Below are 21,984 nucleotides of genomic sequence, written 5' to 3'. Positions count from 1 at the left end.
TGTGTCCCATCTTATAAGGGGTATGGGGGGTTGATGTTTAGATAGTTTTGTTAAATGTGATAAGTAAGTTTAGCTTAGGTTAGTTAGGGTCAGTTGTGGGTAATGTGTAATTAGGATAGGTTAGGTTAGGTAAGGTTCCCCAGGTTTTAACTTCCTTTTTTACTGTTAAATAAATATTTAGGTAATCCTTTACAGTATGTGTCGCATGCTTGGGGATCAGGGCCTTGGCATGGGTGAACAGTGTCTCTTTAGTATTTGCATTTGTGCCCCATCCTGCAACCAAATCCCAATTGAGCTCTTACATTGGCACCTACACCAGAGCTACTTTGCTAAGAATCTGCCATCCAATGCACCCACCACTCAAGGTTACTATGGATCCCAAAGTGTTGTTAATTTTTGATGTATGTTTTCTATCTCACATACTTTGGGACCAGATTTGGTATTGAGGACACTGTGTTAAGTCTGCCTGCAGCCTGATATTTAAGTGAAGCCTTATAAGGTGAGTGGTAGTATGATCTCATGTAGTATGGTATACATAACTCACACCTATCATTTGTTACATTGTTCAGCCAGGTTACATATGTGTACGTACACTCATACAAATCCATTCACGATGTATGGTGTGTCTTAGGAAAAATTTGGGTCAAATATCACACACGTAAATATTGGCTTGAAGAAAAAGTTGCCGGGAATAATTTTTGGCTTAGACATTCCTTGAGGAAGCTTTATTCTGTCCAACACAGCATTATACTGTTTAGTTTCTATTTCCCTCATAATTGACCCTCAGGAAGGGCAGATGATGGTACAATCCAGACCACAGTGCATAGTTATCAGCCAACATTCTTTCAGGGCGTTGTATTGACATTCTATAATCATTGACCTGAGGTAAACATCACTGATCTCCATCAGGGTTGATGTGTCACATTACACAGAGACAAAGTTGTTGTGTAAGTGCTATTTATTTTAAAGTTCTGTAGTGCTATATGTACATTGTCCATGATTGTGAGTCCATTAGTGTGACACCTTCCATTGTGCTCCTACACAAGTGCAAAAGGACATGTCATTGGACATGCTCGGTGAAGTGTCAGACAGTGGAGAGGGACAGGATTCGCCAATGAGTTAGTGAGAGACAATCACAGGGCAGGGTGACAAGATAAACAGTGGGCTGAAGAACAGTGCTTGTGAGCAGCTGTTGAAAGACTGGCATGATACAAAGCACAGGACCTTGGTTATAGGTGGCCATGTGGCAGGGACTAGTGTTACCGGGTACTCTTATGGGTGAAGGTGATCTGTTCCACGTCTTCATCTTCTGATGTGTGTGTTGTCTCCTCTGCCCTTGGTGGTGGTGGATTTTGAAGGGGCAACACACACCTCAGTGTTTGAAGATGTCCCGGTAGCTGCCAACTGTGGGGCTATTAAGGGCAGTACTGCAGCAAGGACGAGCTGCTGGTTCTTAAGTATAGCAGCCACATCACTGTGGTAGGCAGCCAGGTCGGCCCTTAGGGGGTCAATATTGCATTTGTGCACGCGTTGACAGGATTGTTGTTGGAGGAGTTGTGTCAACTCTCTTACAGCTGTCCCATAGAGAAGAGGATCACCTTCAAGATCCTCATCCACGCACACAAATCCCTCCACAACACCGGCCCAACCTACCTCAACGAAAGAGTGAACTTCCACACTCCCACCCGCCACCTCTGATCTGCCGACCTCGCACTCGTCACAGTCCCCCGCATCCAACGCACCACCACAGGTAGCAGGTCCTTCTTCTACCTTGCCCCCAAGACCTGGAACTCCCTCCCCACCAACCTTCGCAAAACCCAAGACCTCCTGCTTTTCAGAAAAAACCTCATGACATGGCTGTTCGAACAGTGATCCTCCTTGCCTCCCTCCAAACGCCTTGAGACCCTCACGGGTGAGTAGCGCGCTCTATACATTTTTCTGATTGATTGATTGACAGCTGTGCTGATTTCCTTCAAACTTTTTTCAAGTTCATGCAAGATTGTTGTTCGCCCCTGCATGGCTGCTGCCTGTTCTGCAGTTGACATCATGCACGAACGCACCCCCTCTAGGCTGGCTGCCATATTTTTCAGCCCCAGCCGCACCTCCTTGGCCAGCTCCCGCTGTACTCCAACTACAGTACTCTCAAAGCTGGTGCCAGTGTCGTCAGAGTCCTCAGCTGGGTTGGAGCTGTCAGGTCGTACAATTGGGGTGGTGGGTGGGTCCTCTCTGATGGCTGCTACTTCTGTGCTCCTCCTTGCAACTGAAGGTGGGGTCCGGAGGGTCCCAAGGACATCTTGGAGGGTCTGCTAGCTGATGTTTATCAGCTTGTCATCTATGTCATCAGGGAAGTCCAGACAGGCATATCCCCAGGAGACCCATCATCCTCTGCAATGCTATATGGTACAATTAGTGTGTCTGTGTTGTGGGTTTTGTAATGTGACGTGCCTGCCTTCCTATTTGTTGCACATTGTAATCTTGGTTCCGGTTCATTACTCCTGTCTTTCATATTAGCATTCTCCCATGGCCTATGCCCCACCTGCCTGTCACATGTATTGTGGTCAGTTTGTGGACTTGTCAGCATCACATCCTCTAGGTGTTGGTTCTGGCCAAATTGTGAATTGCCACCTTCTTGCCCTACTCAACTTCCGTCTACTTCCATTCTCATGGTGAGGCCTTGCACTGTTTGTGGTTGTTCTGATGGCACTAGCACCACACTTCACAATCTGGAACTGCCCCAGTCTCTGATATTTCAGATCCAGCTATATGTTGCTGAGACCTAGCATATACTATGTATAGCATTGGCATGGCACACTACATATGTCAGTATTAGTAGTGTGTAATGATGATGTTGGGGAATGTGTGTTACATTGGATTGCACTGATGGTCCTAGCAGTGTTCCATTTCCTCTTCTGACTGTGAGGGTGAATTTCACTAGCCAGGGACATATGTCCTCCCTCTCAATGCTGTTGTCTGAACAGTATGACATTTGGGATGTTGCATGGTGTCATTGGAGCTATTGTGACCCAGGCACAGGGTGGACCCTGACATATGCAGCATGGGTATGTCATTAGTGCTATGTACCTCATAATGCTTATGACAATTAGAACATTTGTATTGATTACAGGGGATTAATAAAGTTGTCATCCTGAACCCTCTAATTTGGGTGTGTTTGATCCATGGGGACGTTACTGCCATTCGCTACTTGACCTGCACACACAACAGAGATGGTAGTGGCAACTGTTGTCAATGTTAAATTCCACTTGCAGATATGGCCTGAGAATATTAATTGAGCCCTAGTTCATGTAGGGAGAATACCAGCTGTCGTGTGACAGCAGGCCAGTTTTACGTTGTACCCTACCCTCCTGGACTGGCTTTACCTTTCCAAAATCCTTGGCATGGCAGCATACCCCCATGCAAAGGTTGTTGGTGTAGTGTAGTACTGTGCCCCAGGTTTCCTCTGACCGGGCCATGCCCCGTGCCGTGCCCCTTTACCCACTGCACTCCCTGCATATCATGACTTCCATGCATTGTGTAGTAGGTATGTCCCCCCCGCTTGCGGTTAACATTTGTGTATTGTAATTCCCCATGCGTCTTCCTGGTAGTCTGCGCTTTCCTGTCCTAGAATCCCTGTGACGATCTCCTCAGGGATGATGGCTGCCACCATCTCCTCCATGTGGTCCAGGGCCTCCTGCGGTGCTGGACTCCCACCTCTAGTCGGCAGTGCTGCCTTCCTGTTCCTGGCCATCTTTTCCTTGGTCCTGCGCTTGCAGTCATGCCAGCGTTTCTTGCACTTGATGACTGTTCTCCGTACTTCTGCCACACTGTTTATCTTGTCAACAATTTGTTGCCATATTGCCGCTCTCCTACTGATTGGCAACTTTGAGGTGACAGTTGGTGCTGGTGTTCCGTCACCTCTTTCACCAGAATGTCCTGCTCCTCTGCACTGAAGAGACACTTTTTGTTCTTCTTCTCCCTGTCCTGGGTCTTCTGTGGGTCCTCCTGGCTGATTCCTGGCCTGTTGTCATCTTCCTGGGGTCTGTGCAAGCATCTGGGATCCATTTTGGCTCTCCTTAGCACATTTTGCTGTGTTTGCACCGCTTTTGGTGCAATTGCGTAAAAAAACTGTGCGTATCCGGTTTGCGATGTGGTAAACCGGCTCACAGTCATTTTTGCCACGTTAACGTAATTTTTCTTTACCACGTGACGCCTTGGTTAGAGTAAAAAAAAAATGACGCACACCAGTGGTTTGTGCCGCCATGCGTCAAAGTATAAATTTGATGCCTGAGCGGCGCAAATAAATGGTGTTAGCCGGCGGTAACATTTTTGACGCAAAACTGCATCAGCGCAGTTTTGCATCAAAAAGTATAAATATGGCCCTTAATTTCATTATTATGGAACAGTTTCACCAATGTTGACCACTATTTCTCTAACCTCACTGAGTGTGAACCCATAGCCAGTACGCAAGAGTGGCTTTAAAACTTCATTTGCTTTATCAACGAGTGCAAACTTAATTGAAGGCTGGTGGTTATATTGCTGCTGGGAGCTCATTTTACAGTCATGTTTTCGAATGTATGCACACATGTAGTTCTGGTAGGCATGCAAATACACCGCAAATACATTCACCTTTATCTTTAGATCAGCGACTTGGCTGAAAACTCCATCTTGGAAAAAGCTACCTGAAGATAAAACATATTTGTCGTTAGGGACTCACATACTCTGGACTTTGCTCTTTCTTCAATCTCTTTGGCCAATGTTAGGCTAAACCACAGATAACACTTTGAAGATCCTATGCTTTCTGATCAGTTGTTGGAGGTGGACGGGGGGTAGCCATCAATCTTCTAAGTGAATGGGCATTGGGTTTGGTTGTCATCGCTTTCTCGTAAGTCTCAGATTCTTGTGATTCATTTGTTTCTGCTATTTTGTTTCCAGGCTTTTTTTCATCGTATACGATGACTTCTAGCACTTATTACAGTGATAAAATATTTGATCCCCTTCACCCATCAGTTTCAATCTTTTGTAAACTTTGTCTTGTAGTATTTCTGCAGCATCTCAAACTCTCTTCTGCCCAGCCACAGTTGATGTTAGCTTTTCTTTCGGATTAGTTTGGCATATGCCACATTTTTCTTTGTTGAAGGAGTCCTCAGATTTAGTAGTTAGCAACACTCTGTCATGAAGTAAAGATCCACTGCTACCAAGTGCTTTGGTCATGTTTACAAATCTGAATCAACGGACAACCTGAAACAAAAGTAATATTAAAATAAAAAACCAATATGATGGCTAAAACATATTAATATAGAGCCGCCATTTTAGTAAATTGCAAAAGGGATGCTCTGAGGAGATATTTTCTGCCTCTATAAGACTACTTGACCCCCAAAACCCATGTTTTGACACCACAATGAAGTATATAGGTCTCCTGGTTCCTAAAATATTACATCATCACTGCAACACATCCACCATTTTTAAAAATGTCATTCAAAAAACATCGGCCCGGATTGGCAATGTCTACCCAAGCTAAATTACTTCTGTAATGATACAAAAACACAAATCAAAAATGAAAATCACAGGACAACAATTTTTTAAAGAGGTATTTCAAGGGGCCAGAGCTATTACAGACATCTTGAGAAACAGACGTATTTATGTTTGTGAGGCCAGTGTTGGCCATGGCAAGGGTGTGTTTTGTCTGAGGACAGTATAGACATGGCACTTGTGAAAACACCAGGTATTTCAAACATGTGCTGTGAGACGTATGAAGGTATACCTGTACCTTACTGGGTACCAGAACTGTAGTGGATGTTTGTTTTATATGTTGAAGAGGAGTCACCATGTTCAGTTATCTCTCCAGCCGGAGTGGATAATTCGTATGCCAATGCAGGAAGTGCAATAGCAGTAGAAGTGGTGGTAGGTGAATGAGATGTTGGCACCATATGTCCAGCCGTGGTTATATAAACAGACCCTATGTGATTCAGACTGCAGAGATGTTTTGTGTAGAGTTTTCCATAGTGTGACAATGTAAGATGTGCACAGATATACATGGATGGTTGTGACACCTAGTAGTGGCAGTGGCCACATGTAAATGATATTGCCCTACAAACAGCTTTGCAGTGCTTATATTTAGTGTGTGGGTAGGACGGACATTGCTATGACAAATCACTGGCTGGGTGAGGGTGATAGGTTGTGAAGTCTTATGCTTCTACCACAGCAAAGGTGACCACTGCTGTTGAAACTGGCAATGATGTATGCACAAGATTTGCGAAGCATAAATAAGATGACAGTTGACTTATGAATTTTTATATGGAGATGTATGTAAATAGGTGTGTTGATATGTTTACATCAGACACTTGAGAGAGAGAGACAGAGAGAGTAATAGCAAGCCAGACAGAGAGAAGGATGCAGAAATAATTGTGCAGTGATTGTTGAAGTAGACTCTCTGTATTCTGATTGATATGTTTTGATGGCATGATTACATCTGCATGGGCTGTGATTCTTTCCCACCACTACTTATGTGTGCATCTTACCTGGCCTGATGACTGTGGTCTTCGAAACTGGCATGCCGTGCAGCTGGTGGGATTGCAAGAGGGAGCCATACAGCACTCACTCCTAGTAGGTGGGCTAGATGTGTGAACCAGGCACACCACCAGGAAGAAAAATGCCCTGCCAGCTTTGTCCTAATAATGTATCCTTTACATGTCTAAACTCTTTATGGCAGTTTTTAATTGCATATCTGACCTGTACAACCTATCAATACATTGCCTCCTCATCTGTGAAGGTGACGTAACACAATAGGAAGAAGGCAAGCCCTACATGTGGTGAGTATTTTCGTGCTTCAGAGTGTTATTCCTGTCTTTTGTGTGTGAATGTGATCAGGGACAGCTAATTTCCTATGTCCTCTGTTTCAGAATTATGCACAGTATAAGTGTAGGCTGTGTGCCATTCTGGCTGCATAAAATAAACGGTGGGATGCACAATCTACTAATGTAGGGCTAGATTTATCAAACTATCACCCAACGCAGCACAGCAGCCAAAAATGCTGTACTGCGTTTCCTGACAGGGAGAGCGCAGGACAGCACCATATCTACAGAGATAGGGAACTCTCCTCCCCACTCCCTAGCACGGGTGCAGAATTTTGCTGCCATGCACACACATTTGCACCATAATACAAGGAGTGTGCGAGAGTCTAGCATAGGTATTGTACTGGAAGGGTTTCATTCTAGTGCAAAATACTATGCCTAGACAAGTTTTAAAACGTTTCCTACTTTATATGTGTGCTGCACGGTGCGCCATACGTGCAAAGTCGGAAAAAAAGGAGAAATGAAAAGGCACTAACTTTTGACACAAAACCCTGTCTCAATTTTTTGGAAGATAAGGGTTTCCATCAAAATGCATTGGTGGTTGCATGGGTACTCCTTTGTAATGTCCCCCTTGATGCTGAGTAATGCAAAGAAGTGCTTTGGGTTACTTTGCATTATTTTAAGGCAATTTACAGTACAAAAGAAGTTTTGTGCTGGAAAGTAATAACTTTTGTGATGCACAAACAGCGCAAAATGTTAGTATATCTGTCCTGAAGTTTTAACTGTAGGAGTTTAACCTTCATACTTTCAGGCAAGCATCTACACTTCTCCTGATTTGTATAAGTGCCTGAAGTCGGCAAAACCTACATACATACTTATATGTGAAGCTGCTTGCATTCTCTGTGAATAGTGTTTATTTAGTAACATATGCACTGTAGTTGCTATACTTCAACCTTTGCATACCTTGCTCAACGGAGAGTAACCAAAGAGAACTAGGTCCAGTGTCTTCACCAGCCACAAAGTGGAAACCACCTCAAAAAAGCACAGGTACTTAAAAGACGAATCTCTATAAAAAAAATCATAGGAATGGAATGCTGATTCTAATTTGGTGTTTGTCAGCTACTGACAGTGCCTTGATGCATGTATGTATTGAAAGAGAACCTTGAGGCGTATAGGGGTCAAATGGAAGACAGTTTGAAGCCAATAATATGTCTACATATCCCAAAAGACTGAGAGATAGCAACACATGGCAGAAAAAAACATTGAATGCTGACTGACAGACGTACAAGGGAGGTGCAATCCATGAAACTGTTGTACCTTTGCAGCCACACGACTGAGCTCTGTGGCAATATCCACTCCACTGTTGCCAATCCCAACCACAAGCACGCTCTTGCCCTGGAACTCATCTGGGTGTTTGTATTCTCGGCTGTGCAGGTATTTGCCTTTGAACTTTTCTAGACCTGCAAGGATGACCAGAGACACGTGATATGAGGAGAAGGACTCCATGAACATGCAAAATTCCAATGTCCGGCTTAGCAATCACTGACCAAGCACTTTAAAGGCAATACATCATTATCAAAGTCAGAAAACATAATCCCAATATTTCAGACTTGACTTATGTACATTATTTTTTAACTAGGGCAAATTGTTTTTCAAAGCAATAAACACCTAACTTTTTCCTTTGCCTTAAGGGTTGAGATAAACTCAACCAGCAACAGGAATATTTCCCACCTGCCCATCCCTATGTCTCCTTCAATATGGGTGAACTAATTAAAACTGGCTCAGCCCCACCTTCCTGCTTTTTCTGTTTCTATTCCCTGACCATGGAGTTTTTGCACACTGGGAGCAAGAAGTACCTTTGATAGGAGTCAAGATTTGCATGTTTACTGGTAAGGCTAATGTGGATGTGTGAGGCAATAGCAGTGGGAGGCATCAAGATGATGAAGAAGATTCAGGATCTGTGAAAGAATGCAGATGATAGTGACTCTTGGTGTTGGAAATGTAGCCAATGAAGAAGGACAAAATTTAATTGAGAAGGGGCCAGAAGTCAGAAGGCATTTCAGATTACAGTCATTGTCTCCCTCTCTTAGCAAGATCAGAATCAGGGGTCAACACCCCTTTTGGCTAATTCTGCAAATGAGCAGAAGAACATGATGATGGCAGCAATGACAGCACAGATCAAATTTAAACACAAGGCAAGGCAAACTAGGGCCACCAGTGCAAAGTTTTAGAGTCTCCAAACATGGAGTAAAGTAAGGAGAATGATCTGAAAGTATTAGGGAGATATTGTCAAATAAAAAGATACGGCAAATACTTGTAAATGTTAAAGAGAACTTGGAGCTTTAGGTGCTTGTAATGCTGGCTTACGGCGGGCCCCTGCAGCCGCCCAACCCCCATAGATGTGCATAGCTGTCTATATGTAACAATATGAAGAGTGTCATTTTAAGCAAGGATAACATACTGGCTTAGTCAAAAAATCACAAATAACTATGGTCAAATTTATATTTCATGAATTCACGGAGCGAATGATTAAGAAAAGTGATTCTCATGAAATATTTTGGGTAAAGCATTCTTTTTTTTTTTTTAACAGCAGCTTTGAGCCTTTCTTTTAAGGTGTTTTTTAAGACACAAAGTGCAACCATAGACCTAACCACTAGAGAGCTCTGCGCTCCAGATGAAGAACATACAGTTCCAGCAGGGAGTACTTTAAAAAAATATGATAAGCTTTCCTGGGGTCATGGGTTTAATAACCCATGAGACTTACTGTCTATTTTTAATGTGGCTAAGGGGCTGCTGCACTCTCTGCAGATCCCCACAGCATAAAAACATTGGTGGTGCCACTGCCTCTTATAGTGGCACCACCAGCAGGAAACCAACTGAAAAAAGCCATAGGGCATTATGGGTCACTGCATGCTGGGAACAGTGAATAATAAATGAGTCACTTCTATAGGTCATTTATTATTAACGTTTCCCTTATTTTATTTAAAATTTGTTATGGGTGTTCTGGGATTACCTGAGACAACAACCATCTTTTTGTTGTTGTTGGGGGTTGCTGGTGGAGCCCGAGGTACCACCACAACCCCACCCACTCCTTTGCCAGCACCCATTTAAAAAAAAAAAAATTGTGGAGTGGTTGTGCTTCCCCGTTCCTGGGCCATTGCTTGCCCAGGGGACCTCATCTCTGGGGGCAAACTGTTTTTAAGCCAATACTGGCCCTTTGGACCCTATCGCTGAGGACAAAATTACTTTAAAGGGGAGGTATGGCATGTGTCACCCCCTCCCTAAGCAAACACTTCACCTGGAGACCTCATCCCTGGGGCCTATGGTGGGTGCCCAGTCCCACTGGGGTACCCACTAAAGATATTAAATTAGGGGATTTGGGTAGAAGCCCATGGCCCCGTTAGCCCCTCTGCACGCACCTTCCCTGGGTACAGCTGAAGCCAGCTTTGCTCTGGCCTAGAAGGAGCAGGTTTTTTTCTCTGCTGCCACTGGGCTGGATCAAACTCTGTTTGCATGCACACAAGAGTGCAGGCATAGGAAAAAAATATATGCCTGCTGTTGTGATTTGCTCGTCTAGTTCTTGTGTTGTGTGCAGCCAGCAAGCCCAGGGGTGCTGGCTCAATCATGTTACATTAAATAATAAATTTGGTTAACTGCATTGAATTGCCACTGCTGAGTTTGATCAAGGCTTGTTACTTGTTGCTGTTAATGTGCACAGTTGCCATTGCCAAGGTGTATTTGTTCCGCCTATTCTGCTCCCAAGAGGCCGGTTTGTAAACACCTGAGCCTCTACACATTTCTAGACAGCTGCTGTGCTGATTGCTAGGCAACACCCTCCTGCTCTTCTGTTTGCCATGTGCTCCACATGACTTCTTGGAAGAGAGACCATAAATAGTCTCACAAAGGTCAGGCGGCAGTGCTTTGCTTTGTTTCCTGTTTCTGCAGAGCTGAGGTCAAGAGGGTCAGCCAACTCCTCCAAGCTTCTTCACTGTTGCCCGGTGACCAGGGAAAGGACTAAGCTGAGTTCGAGAGCCAGCCAAGCAGAGAATTCCCCAAGGCTTTCTCACTCTTGCTCGGCAACCAGGATCCAGGATGTCTTCCAGTAAAGCTAAGTGACAAAATAAAAAGCACTCCCAGGAGTGTGAATGTTTTTTAATGCTTTTGAACTAATCCTTTGTGTATTTTAAAAAAAAGACTTTGGTGACTTTGATTTCAGAAAGAGATACATTCAAGGTGGTTAGCAAGAATGTCTGAAAGACTGTTTAGCCTTGATATTTTTATTATTACTCTTATCCAATCGCTTGTTGTCTTTAACTTGTGACCTGTGAAAGAAAGCAACACACCTAAAACCATGTTGTAAGAATATAACCCTCATTAATGTTTGTGTGCCACCTGTTACTAACAAAATCACAAATTCCTACAAATAATTTTCAGAGTTGATCCTTACTCAATGTCAGTGATTTTCACAAAAATGAACATGGGGGGCAATCATGTTTTGAATGTCTTCTGAGCTTTATTGCACAACCAGTGCTTATGCTTATTTGCTTGTTGGAAGAAAATATTCCTGTTTTGTGTGTTTTAGTTAAGTTAAATGTTTAGTGTATGCAACAACATCAAGACTGATTACTTAACACAATATAAGACAGAGAGAAGTCCCAGGCAATAGAGGTGCATTCCTGCCAGTCCTACAGAGTGGAGAGAAACTACAAGGAAGCGAGTTGAGTGACAGGCGATTATCTGGGGGTCTGAGTGAGTGCGTGAGCATTAGTTGCTTAGTGGGCAGCAAGTCACTCATACCTGTTCCTTTCCCGTATAGAAGCAGACTCCTTAACAACGCAGTGACACTGACCACCTGCACCCTCAAGAGAAGGGGCCCGACTGGACCACACAGCAGGGGCAGTATCTCTCTCTCTCTGTCATCCAAATCCCCCTGCCATTGGGGACGCCTGCCGGGACTCCCCTGTTAAAATCAACAGTGCAGAGAGGTGTCCTGGGAGGACGGGGGAACCCCTGCAGACAACCTGCTTTTCAGGCGAGTGGTCGAGCTCTCACACCTACCCTCTTCCAGGAAGGGAAACTGTGTCCTGGGGATGGGAACACTGGGAAACAACATTTGACCCAGTCTCGGAGGATGAGGTCCCCGGGGCCTTCCAAGGCTCAGGAGTGTGTTTGCAAGCCCTTGTCCTTTTAAATTAGCAGCCCTGTGAGACTGTGTCCCTGGGGCCTTTTGAGACTCTGGAAAAGGGCAGAATCAGAATCCCCCTGGCCCACTCTGCGGTGTATGTTTATGCACTTTTTTAAAATGTTACCACTGATTCATGGAAGAATCTAAAAAAACACTGGGAATCCTCACCAGTCCTAGGGGGACAGGGTATCCTTACTCTGCCTCCTATATGTTTTGTTTCTAATTTTTGGGGACAGGGGACTCAGTCCACAAGTTTCTGCCACGTCATTGTTGATGTGATAGCAGCCAATCAGATCTTATGTTACAATCTGCCAGCCCCGCTTATTCTCTGCCACATGAAATAACAGTATGTTTTCAACCTTCATTTCTCAAAAATTGGGGAATGGATTTACACCACAGCACAAAAAACACTTCCTAGACTAAGATCTAGCTTTAAAAAAAATATGGTGCAGATTTCTTCCACGGTTTGGGCTGTAGCTGTGTCTAATTTTCCTATGAAGAAAAAGGGGATAACACCTTTTGGGAGCCCATATTTTTCTCGGTCCCCGCCACTCTACCATGCACTGTGTTCTCTGAGATTATGTTATTTCAGATGTCATAAGTGTTGTTATGAATGCTATAATTTTGAATGCAATAAGTCATGTATTATGGAGGGTTATAACAAAAGCATGGAGAAGGGGATCATTATGATTAATGTAGTGTGGCAAGTGAGGTGACAAGACTGTGTACGGAGGTGCGTGACTTGTAGTAAATTGAAGGTGGTCAATAAATTATACATTTGAGTTATAACTAGTGGTATGTAAATTAGAAATTTAAGGTATAACTATAACTATAGAATGTCACACACTGGCATAGAGTGGACTAAACATCCATACAGTGGAGTTGAGTAGTGTAGTGTAGAGTGGACTGAATTGTCATATAGTGGTTTGGCACCTCGTATAGTACAGTGCCATGAGTGGAGTACAGTGTAGTAGAGCTCAGTAGTATGTCGTACAGTGGAGTGATATGTTGTGTCATACAGGGTGGGACACTGTCATAAAGTAAAGTAGACTGGAGTGGCATAGAGTGGAGCACAGTTTTGTAGAGTGGAGTGAGGTAGAGTAGACTGGAGTATGGTAAAATGGAGTGGCATAGAGTGTTGTAGGGTCTAGTGGCCTACTGTGCTGTTAGTGGAGTGCCATACAGTGTAGAGTGGAGTAGCAGAGAGTGGAGTGCAGGCCAATGGAATATCATACAGTAAAGTGGTGGACAGTAGAGTGGCATAGCGTGGAGTACATATAGTGGAGTTGCATATTGTGGTATAGCGTACAGTGGTGTGGCATAGACTGGACTGCCATATAGTGGAATAGCATAGAGTGGAGTGGAATACATTGTTATATCATACAGTGGAATACCATAGAGTGGAGTAGTGTACAGCGGAGGGGAGTATACTGAAGAATCCTTGACTGGATTGGTGTACAGTGGAGTGTGGTAAAGTGGAACAGAATACAATGGAGTAGGGCACGGTAGACTAGCATACATTGGAGTGCCATACAGTGGAATAGTGTACAGTGCAGTAGTGTACAGTGAAATAGGATAGATTAGAGTGGTATACAGTGCAGTACTGAGAGCGGAATTGTGTAGAGTGGAGTTGCATACAGTGGAGTGGGGTACAGTGTCCTGGCATACACTGGAATCACATACAGTAGAGTGAGGTAGAATGAGATAGCATAGAGTGGAGCGCCATAGAGTGGAGTTGCATACAGTGTGTTAGACCTGGCATCCCTGGGGTGATTTCCCCTACCATTTTGGACTCTGACCTTCTGTTTTTGTGACTCATTTTTTCTGACTTTTAGGATTCTTGCCACTTTACCACTGCTGACCAGTGCTACAGTGCAGGTGCTCTGTACTCGAAACCATCGTAACATTGGCTTATCCACAGTTTGCATACATAATTTACTTGTAAGTGGCTAGTAAAATACACTAAGGCCTGTATTTATACTTTCTTAGCGCCACATTTGCGTCGTTTTCTGACGCAAAATCGACGCAAACTCACAAAATACAATTGTATTTTGTGAGTTTGCGTCGATTTTGCGTCAGAAAACAACGCAAATGCGGCGCTAAAAAAGTATAAATATGGGCCTAAATGTGCCCAGGGCCTATAAATTAAATGGTACTAGTGGGCCTCCAGCACGGATTGTGCCACACACGAGAAACTTTCAAATATGTCTCAGGCCTTCCACTGCAGAGTCTGAGTGAGCAAGTTTAAACTGCCATTTCGACCTGGCAAGTGGACACATTTTCCAGGCCCAAACGTTCATTTTTATTACATATAAGTCACTCTCCTAAGGTAGGCCCTGGTTAGCACCAAGGGCAGGGTGCAGTCTATTTAAAAAGCTGGGCGTGTACCTTTTAGGTTAACATGTCCAGGTAGTGAAAAACTCTTAAATTTGTTTTTCACACCACAAGGGCTGTCACTGCCACAGGATAACACTGGGGTTACCTTAAAACATCTTTTAAGTGTAATTTCCAATTGAGAAGAGATAGAAATATGGACTTTGGTGTCTCTGGACTCAAAATTTACAATCACAACTTATGGTGAAGTTGGATTTTAAATTGTAAGTCTGAAAATGCCACTTTTAGAAAGTTGTCATTTTCTTACTTTAACCATTCTGTGCCTCTGCCTGTCTCTGAATAAACGTCTGGGGTGGATGACAGCTGGGCTTTGTGTAGTCCCTCTAGACAGTCACATGCAAAGGGAGCTTGGGTGTGACATTTGCATCCTCATGGGCCATCACCTGTCTGATGAGTCTTCCTGGACTAGATGGGAGGGAGGAGCTGACACCTACACTTGAATAGGGCTGTGCTTCTCCTCACACAAAGAGCTGCATACCCTGCTGTAGAGTCTCTGGAGCCAGGGAATGAAGGGAATGGGCCTCATGATCTTCAAAGGCCTCTTTTGAAGTCTCCCTTACTTCAAAGACACATTTTGGCATAAGTACTGGACTCCAAACCCAATCAAATCAGTTCAGTTTTGGGTCCGGAGGAGACTCTGACAAGAATAGGAGTTGTGCTGCTAGGAGGGTCTGCCACCATGCTAACTGCTATGTTGTGATGGCCTGCTGAATGCTGTGCTGCTAGGAGGGACTGCCACTTTGCAACGTGCTCTGCTGTGTTGACCTGCTGCTTGTTGCCTCTTCCAGTGAGATGGACTACTCTCACTCTACAACTTCAAAAGACATTTCAAGTGACTACAAAGGCTTGTTGGCTTTCCCCCTGTTGGAAATCTCAGGGTCATCAAAGATTTCAGCTGTGCACCACTGCCATGGGACTCTGCCTGTTGTGAGTCTGGCAGAAGTGTGTTTCAAAGAGCAGCCATGTGCCTGACTGCTCCATGTTTGTGACACACTCCATATAGTCACCGTGGGCAAACACTTTTTGGTTTACCAGCCCAATGCTTAACAAGCTTTTTTCAGCTTTTTACAAGTCGCCATGTGTGAGTGCTTCTTTGTTTACCAGTCCAGTACGTGTTGAGTGCTGCTCAGCATTTTATAAGTCTGCGCGTGTGTGCACTTCTTCGTTTACCAGCCCAGCCGGTATTGAGTGCTCATCAGTATTGTATATGTCCATGGATGTGAGTGCTTATTTGTCTACCACCCAAGCACATTTCAAAAGCTTTTGAGCATATTACAAGTCAGAGCTGTGCCCAGCCCATCCACCAAGACAGAGGACATCTTCACACTGCCTTCCAGATACCAACAAAGTACTGTGAGTGGGGGAGCGGTGCAGGCTGCTCACTCTCAAAATACACCCATACCCTCCACGAGGCCCTATAATGCAGCTCTGGGCTGACTGCTGCATTTTTCTGCTGTATGTATGTCTGCGCTCCAGATGAAGAACATACAGTTCCAGCAGGGAGTACTTAAAAAAAATATGATAAGCTTTCCTGGGGTCATGGGTTTAATAACCCATGAGACTTACTGTCTATTTTTAATGTGGCTAAGGGGCTGCTACACTCTCTGCAGATCCCCACAGCATAAAAAAATTGGTGGTGCCACTGCCTCTTATAGTGGCACCACCAGCAGGAAACCAACTGAAAAAAGCCATAGGGCATTATGGGTCACTGCATGCTGGGAACAGTGAATAATAAATGAGTCACTCCTATAGGTCATTTATTGTTAACGTTTCCCTTATTTTATTTAAAATTTGTTATGGGTGTTCTGGGCCTACCTGAGACAACAACCATCTTTTTGTTGTTGTTCGGGGTTGCTGGTGGAGCCCGAGGTACCACCACAACCCCACCCGCTCCTTTGCCAGCACCCATTTAAAAAAATAAAAAAATTGTGGAGTGTTTGTGCTTCCATATTCCTGGGACATTGCTTGCCCAGGGAACCTCATCTCTGGGGGCAAACAGTTTTTAAGCCAATACTGGTCCTTTGGACCCTATCGCTGAGGACAAAATGACTTTAAAGGGGAGGTATGGCATGTGCCACCCCCTCCCTAAGCAAACACTTCACCTGGAGACCTCATCCCTGGGGCCTATGGTGGGTGCCCAGTCCCACTGGGGTACCCACTAAAGATATTAAATTAGGGGCTTTGGGCAGAAGCCCATGGCCCCGTTAGCCCCTCTGCACGCACCTTCCCTGGGTACAGCTGAAGCCAGCTTTGCTCTGGCCTAGAAGGAGCAGGTTTTTTTCTCTGCTGCCACTGGGCTGGATCAAACTCTGTTTCCATGCACACAAGAGTGCAGGCATAGGAAAAAAAAATATGCCTGCTGTTGTGATTTGCTCGTCTAGTTCTTGTGTTGTGTGCAGCCAGCTAGCCCAGGGGTGCTGGCTCAATCATGTTACATTAAATAATAAATTTGGTTAACTGCATTGAATTGCCACTGCTGAGTTTGATCAAGGCTTGTTACTTGTTGCTGTTAATGTGCACAGTTGCCATTGCCAAGGTGTATTTGTTCCACCTATTCTGCTCCCAAGAGGCCGGTTTGTAAACACCTGAGCCTCTACACATTTCTAGACAGCTGCTGTGCTGATTGCTAGGCAACACCCTCCTGCTCTTCTGTTTGCCATGTGCTGCACATGACTTCTTGGAAGAGAGACTATAAATAGTCTCACAAAGGTCAGGCGGCAGTGCTTTGCTTTGTTTCCTGTTTCTGCAGAGCTGAGGTCAAGAGGGTCAGCCAACTCCTCCAAGCTTCTTCACTGTTGCCCGGTAACCAGGGAAAGGACTAAGCTGAGTTCGAGAGCCAGCCAAGCAGAGAATTCCCCAAGGCTTTCTCACTCTTGCTCGGCAACCAGGATCCAGGATGTCTTCCAGTAAAGCTAAGTGACAAAATAAAAAGCACTCCCAGGAGTGTCAATGTTTTTTAATGCTTTTGAACTAATCCTTTGTGTATTTAAAAAAAAAGACTTTGGTGACTTTGATTTCAGAAAGAGATACATTCAAGGTGGTTAGCAAGAATGTCTGAAATACTGTTTAGCCTTCATATTTTTATTATTACTCTTATCCAATCGCTTGTTGTCTTTAACTTGTGACCTGTGAAAGAAAGCAACACACCTAAAACCATGTTGTAAGAATATAACCCTCATTAATGTTTGTGTGCCACCTGTTACTAACAAAATCACAAATTCCTAAAAATAATTTTCAGCGTTGATCCTTACTCAATGTCAGTGATTTTCACAAAAATGAACATGGGGGGCAATCATGTTTTGAATGTCTTCTGAGCTTTATTGCACAACCAGTGCTTATGCTTATTTGCTTGTTGGAAGAAAATATTCCTGTTTTGTGTGTTTTAGTTAAGTTAAATGTTTAGTGTATGCAACAACATCAAGACTGATTACTTAACACAATATAAGACAGAGAGAAGTCCCAGGCAATAGTGGTGCATTCCTGCCAGTCCTACAGAGTGGAGAGAAACTACAAGGAAGCGAGTTGAGTGACAGGCGATTATCTGGGGGTCTGAGTGAGTTCGTGAGCATTAGTTGCTTAGTGGGCAGCAAGTCACTCATACCTGTTCCTTTCCCGTATAGAAGCAGACTCCTTAACAACGCAGTGACACTGACCACCTGCACCCTCAAGAGAAGGGGCCCGACTGGACCACACAGCAGGGGCAGTATCTCTCTCTCTCTGTCATCCAAATCCCCCTGCCATTGGGGACGCCTGCCGGGACTCCCCTGTTAAAATCAACAGTGCAGAGAGGTGTCCTGGGAGGACGGGGGAACCCCTGCAGACAACCTGCTTTTCAGACGAGTGGTAGAGCTCTCACACCTACCCTCTTCCAGGAAGGGAAACTGTGTCCTGGGGATGGGAACACTGGGAAACAACATTTGACCCAGTCTCGGAGGATGAGGTCCCCGGGGCCTTCCAAGGCTCAGGAGTGTGTTTGCAAGCCCTTGTCCTTTTAAATTAGCAGCCCTGTGAGACTGTGTCCCTGGGGCCTTTTGAGACTCTGGAAAAGGGCAGAATCAGAATCCCCCTGGCCCACTCTGCGGTGTATGTTTATGCACTTTTTTAAAATGTTACCACTGATTCATGGAAGAATCTAAAAAAACACTGGGAATCCTCACCAGTCCTAGGGGGACAGGGTATCCTTACTCTGCCTCCTATATGTTTTGTTTCTAATTTTTGGGGACAGGGGACTCAGTCCACAAGTTTCTGCCACGTCATTGTTGATGTGATAGCAGCCAATCAGATCTTATGTTACAATCTGCCAGCCCCGCTTATTCTCTGCCACATGAAATAACAGTATGTTTTCAACCTTCATTTCTCAAAAATTGGGGAATGGATTTACACCACAGCACAAAAAACACTTCCTAGACTAAGATCTAGCTTTAAAAAAAATATGGTGCAGATTTCTTCCACGGTTTGGGCTGTAGCTGTGTCTAATTTTCCTATGAAGAAAAAGGGGATAACACCTTTTTGGAGCCCATATTTTTCTCGGTCCCCGCCACTCTACCATGCACTGTGTTCTCTGAGATTATGTTATTTCAGATGTCATAAGTGTTGTTATGAATGCTATAATTTTGAATGCAATAAGTCATGTATTATGGAGGGTTATAACAAAAGCATGGAGAAGGGGCTCATTATGATTAATGTAGTGTGGCAAGTGAGGTGACAAGACTGTGTACGGAGGTGCGTGACTTGTAGTAAATTGAAGGTGGTCCATAAATTATACATTTGAGTTATAACTAGTGGTATGTAAATTAGAAATTTAAGGTATAACTATAGAATGTCACACACTGGCATAGAGTGGACTAAACATCCATACAGTGGAGTTGAGTAGTGTAGTGTAGAGTGGACTGAATTGTCATATAGTGGTTTGGCACCTCGTATAGTACAGTGCCATGAGTGGAGTACAGTGTAGTAGAGCTCAGTAGTATGTCGTACAGTGGAGTGATATGTTGTGTCATACAGGGTGGGACACTGTCATAAAGTAAAGTAGACTGGAGTGGCATAGAGTGGAGCACAGTTTTGTAGAGTGGAGTGAGGTAGAGTAGACTGGAGTATGGTAAAATGGAGTGGCATAGAGTGTTGTAGGGTCTAGTGGCCTACTGTGCTGTTAGTGGAGTGCCATACAGTGTAGAGGGAGTAGCAGAGAGTGGAGTGCAGGCCAATGGAATATCATACAGTAAAGTGGTGGACAGTAGAGTGGCATAGCGTGGAGTACATATAGTGGAGTTGCATATTGTGGTATAGCGTACAGTGGTGTGGCATAGACTGGACTGCCATATAGTGGAATAGCATAGAGTGGAGTGGAATACATTGTTATATCATACAGTGGAATACCATAGAGTGGAGTAGTGTACAGCGGAGGGGAGTATACTGAAGAATCCTTGACTGGATTGGTGTACAGTGGAGTGTGGTAAAGTGGAACAGAATACAATGGAGTAGGGCACGGTAGACTAGCATACATTGGAGTGCCATACAGTGGAATAGTGTACAGTGCAGTAGTGTACAGTGAAATAGGATAGATTAGAGTGGTATACAGTGCAGTACTGAGAGCGGAATTGTGTAGAGTGGAGTTGCATACAGTGGAGTGGGGTACAGTGTCCTGGCATACACTGGAATCACATACAGTAGAGTGAGGTAGAATGAGATAGCATAGAGTGGAGCGCCATAGAGTGGAGTTGCATACAGTGTGTTAGACCTGGCATCCCTGGGGTGATTTCCCCTACCATTTTGGACTCTGACCTTCTGTTTTTGTGACTCATTTTTTCTGACTTTTAGGATTCTTGCCACTTTACCACTGCTGACCAGTGCTACAGTGCAGGTGCTCTGTACTCGAAACCATCGTAACATTGGCTTATCCACAGTTTGCATACCTAATTTACTTGTAAGTGGCTAGTAAAATACACTAAGGCCTGTATTTATACTTTCTTAGCGCCACATTTGCGTCGTTTTCTGACGCAAAATCGACGCAAACTCACAAAATACAATTGTATTTTGTGAGTTTGCGTCGATTTTGCGTCAGAAAACAACGCAAATGCGGCGCTAAAAAAGTATAAATATGGGCCTAAATGTGCCCAGGGCCTATAAATTAAATGGTACTAGTGGGCCTCCAGCACGGATTGTGCCACACACGAGAAACCTTCAAATATGTCTCAGGCCTTCCACTGCAGAGTCTGAGTGAGCAAGTTTAAACTGCCATTTCGACCTGGCAAGTGGACACATTTTCCAGGCCCAAACGTTCATTTTTATTACATATAAGTCACTCTCCTAAGGTAGGCCCTGGTTAGCACCAAGGGCAGGGTGCAGTCTATTTAAAAAGCTGGGCGTGTACCTTTTAGGTTAACATGTCCAGGTAGTGAAAAACTCTTAAATTTGTTTTTCACACCACAAGGGCTGTCACTGCCACAGGATAACACTGGGGTTACCTTAAAACATCTTTTAAGTGTAATATCCAATTGAGAAGAGATAGAAATATGGACTTTGGTGTCTCTGGACTCAAAATTTACAATCACAACTTATGGTGAAGTTGGATTTTAAATTGTAAGTCTGAAAATGCTACTTTTAGAAAGTTGTCATTTTCTTACTTTAACCATTCTGTGCCTCTGCCTGTCTCTGAATAAACGTCTGGGGTGGATGACAGCTGGGCTTTGTGTAGTCCCTCTAGACAGTCACATGCAAAGGGAGCTTGGGTGTGACATTTGCATCCTCATGGGCCATCACCTGTCTGATGAGTCTTCCTGGACTAGATGGGAGGGAGGAGCTGACACCTACACTTGAATAGGGCTGTGCTTCTCCTCACACAAAGAGCTGCATACCCTGCTGTAGAGTCTCTGGAGCCAGGGAATGAAGGGAATGGGCCTCATGATCTTCAAAGGCCTCTTTTGAAGTCTCCCTTACTTCAAAGACACATTTTGGCATAAGTACTGGACTCCAAACCCAATCAAATCAGTTCAGTTTTGGGTCCGGAGGAGACTCTGACAAGAATAGGAGTTGTGCTGCTAGGAGGGTCTGCCACCATGCTAACTGCTATGTTGTGATGGCCTGCTGAATGCTGTGCTGCTAGGAGGGACTGCCACTTTGCAACGTGCTCTGCTGTGTTGACCTGCTGCTTGTTGCCTCTTCCAGTGAGATGGACTACTCTCACTCTACAACTTCAAAAGACATTTCAAGTGACTACAAAGGCTTGTTGGCTTTCCCCCTGTTGGAAATCTCAGGGCCATCAAAGATTTCAGCTGTGCACCACTGCCATGGGACTCTGCCTGTTGTGAGTCTGGCAGAAGTGTGTTTCAAAGAGCAGCCATGTGCCTGACTGCTCCATGTTTGTGACACACTCCATGTAGTCACCGTGGGCAAACACTTTTTGGTTTACCAGCCCAATGCTTAACAATTTTTATTCAGCTTTTTACAAGTCGCCATGTGTGAGTGCTTCTTTGTTTACCAGTCCAGTACGTGTTGAGTGCTGCTCAGCATTTTATAAGTCTGCGCGTGTGTGCACTTCTTCGTTTACCAGCCCAGCCGGTATTGAGTGCTCATCAGTATTGTATATGTCCATGGATGTGAGTGCTTATTTGTCTACCA

General features: G+C 44.3%; 1 protein-coding gene across 3 annotated transcripts in view; it reads right to left on the bottom strand.

Annotated features, from left to right (window-relative positions):
• Positions 1 to 21,984, bottom strand: part of LOC138293042 (dimethylaniline monooxygenase [N-oxide-forming] 2-like) — a 476,533-nt gene that overhangs the window by 221,342 nt on the left and 233,207 nt on the right. For all 3 annotated transcript variants that reach the window (XM_069232030.1, XM_069232029.1, XM_069232031.1), the window contains one exon: positions 8,106 to 8,248. In XM_069232030.1, the coding sequence (XP_069088131.1) occupies positions 8,106 to 8,248 (143 nt within the window). The remainder of the gene's footprint in view (positions 1 to 8,105; positions 8,249 to 21,984) is intronic.

The sequence above is a fragment of the Pleurodeles waltl genome, chromosome 4_2 (assembly GCF_031143425.1).
Source record: "Pleurodeles waltl isolate 20211129_DDA chromosome 4_2, aPleWal1.hap1.20221129, whole genome shotgun sequence".
NCBI classification, from domain to species: domain Eukaryota; kingdom Metazoa; phylum Chordata; class Amphibia; order Caudata; family Salamandridae; genus Pleurodeles; species Pleurodeles waltl.
The sequence above is the reverse complement of the archived record's forward strand: the minus strand, read 5'-3'. Positions and strand labels throughout refer to the sequence as shown.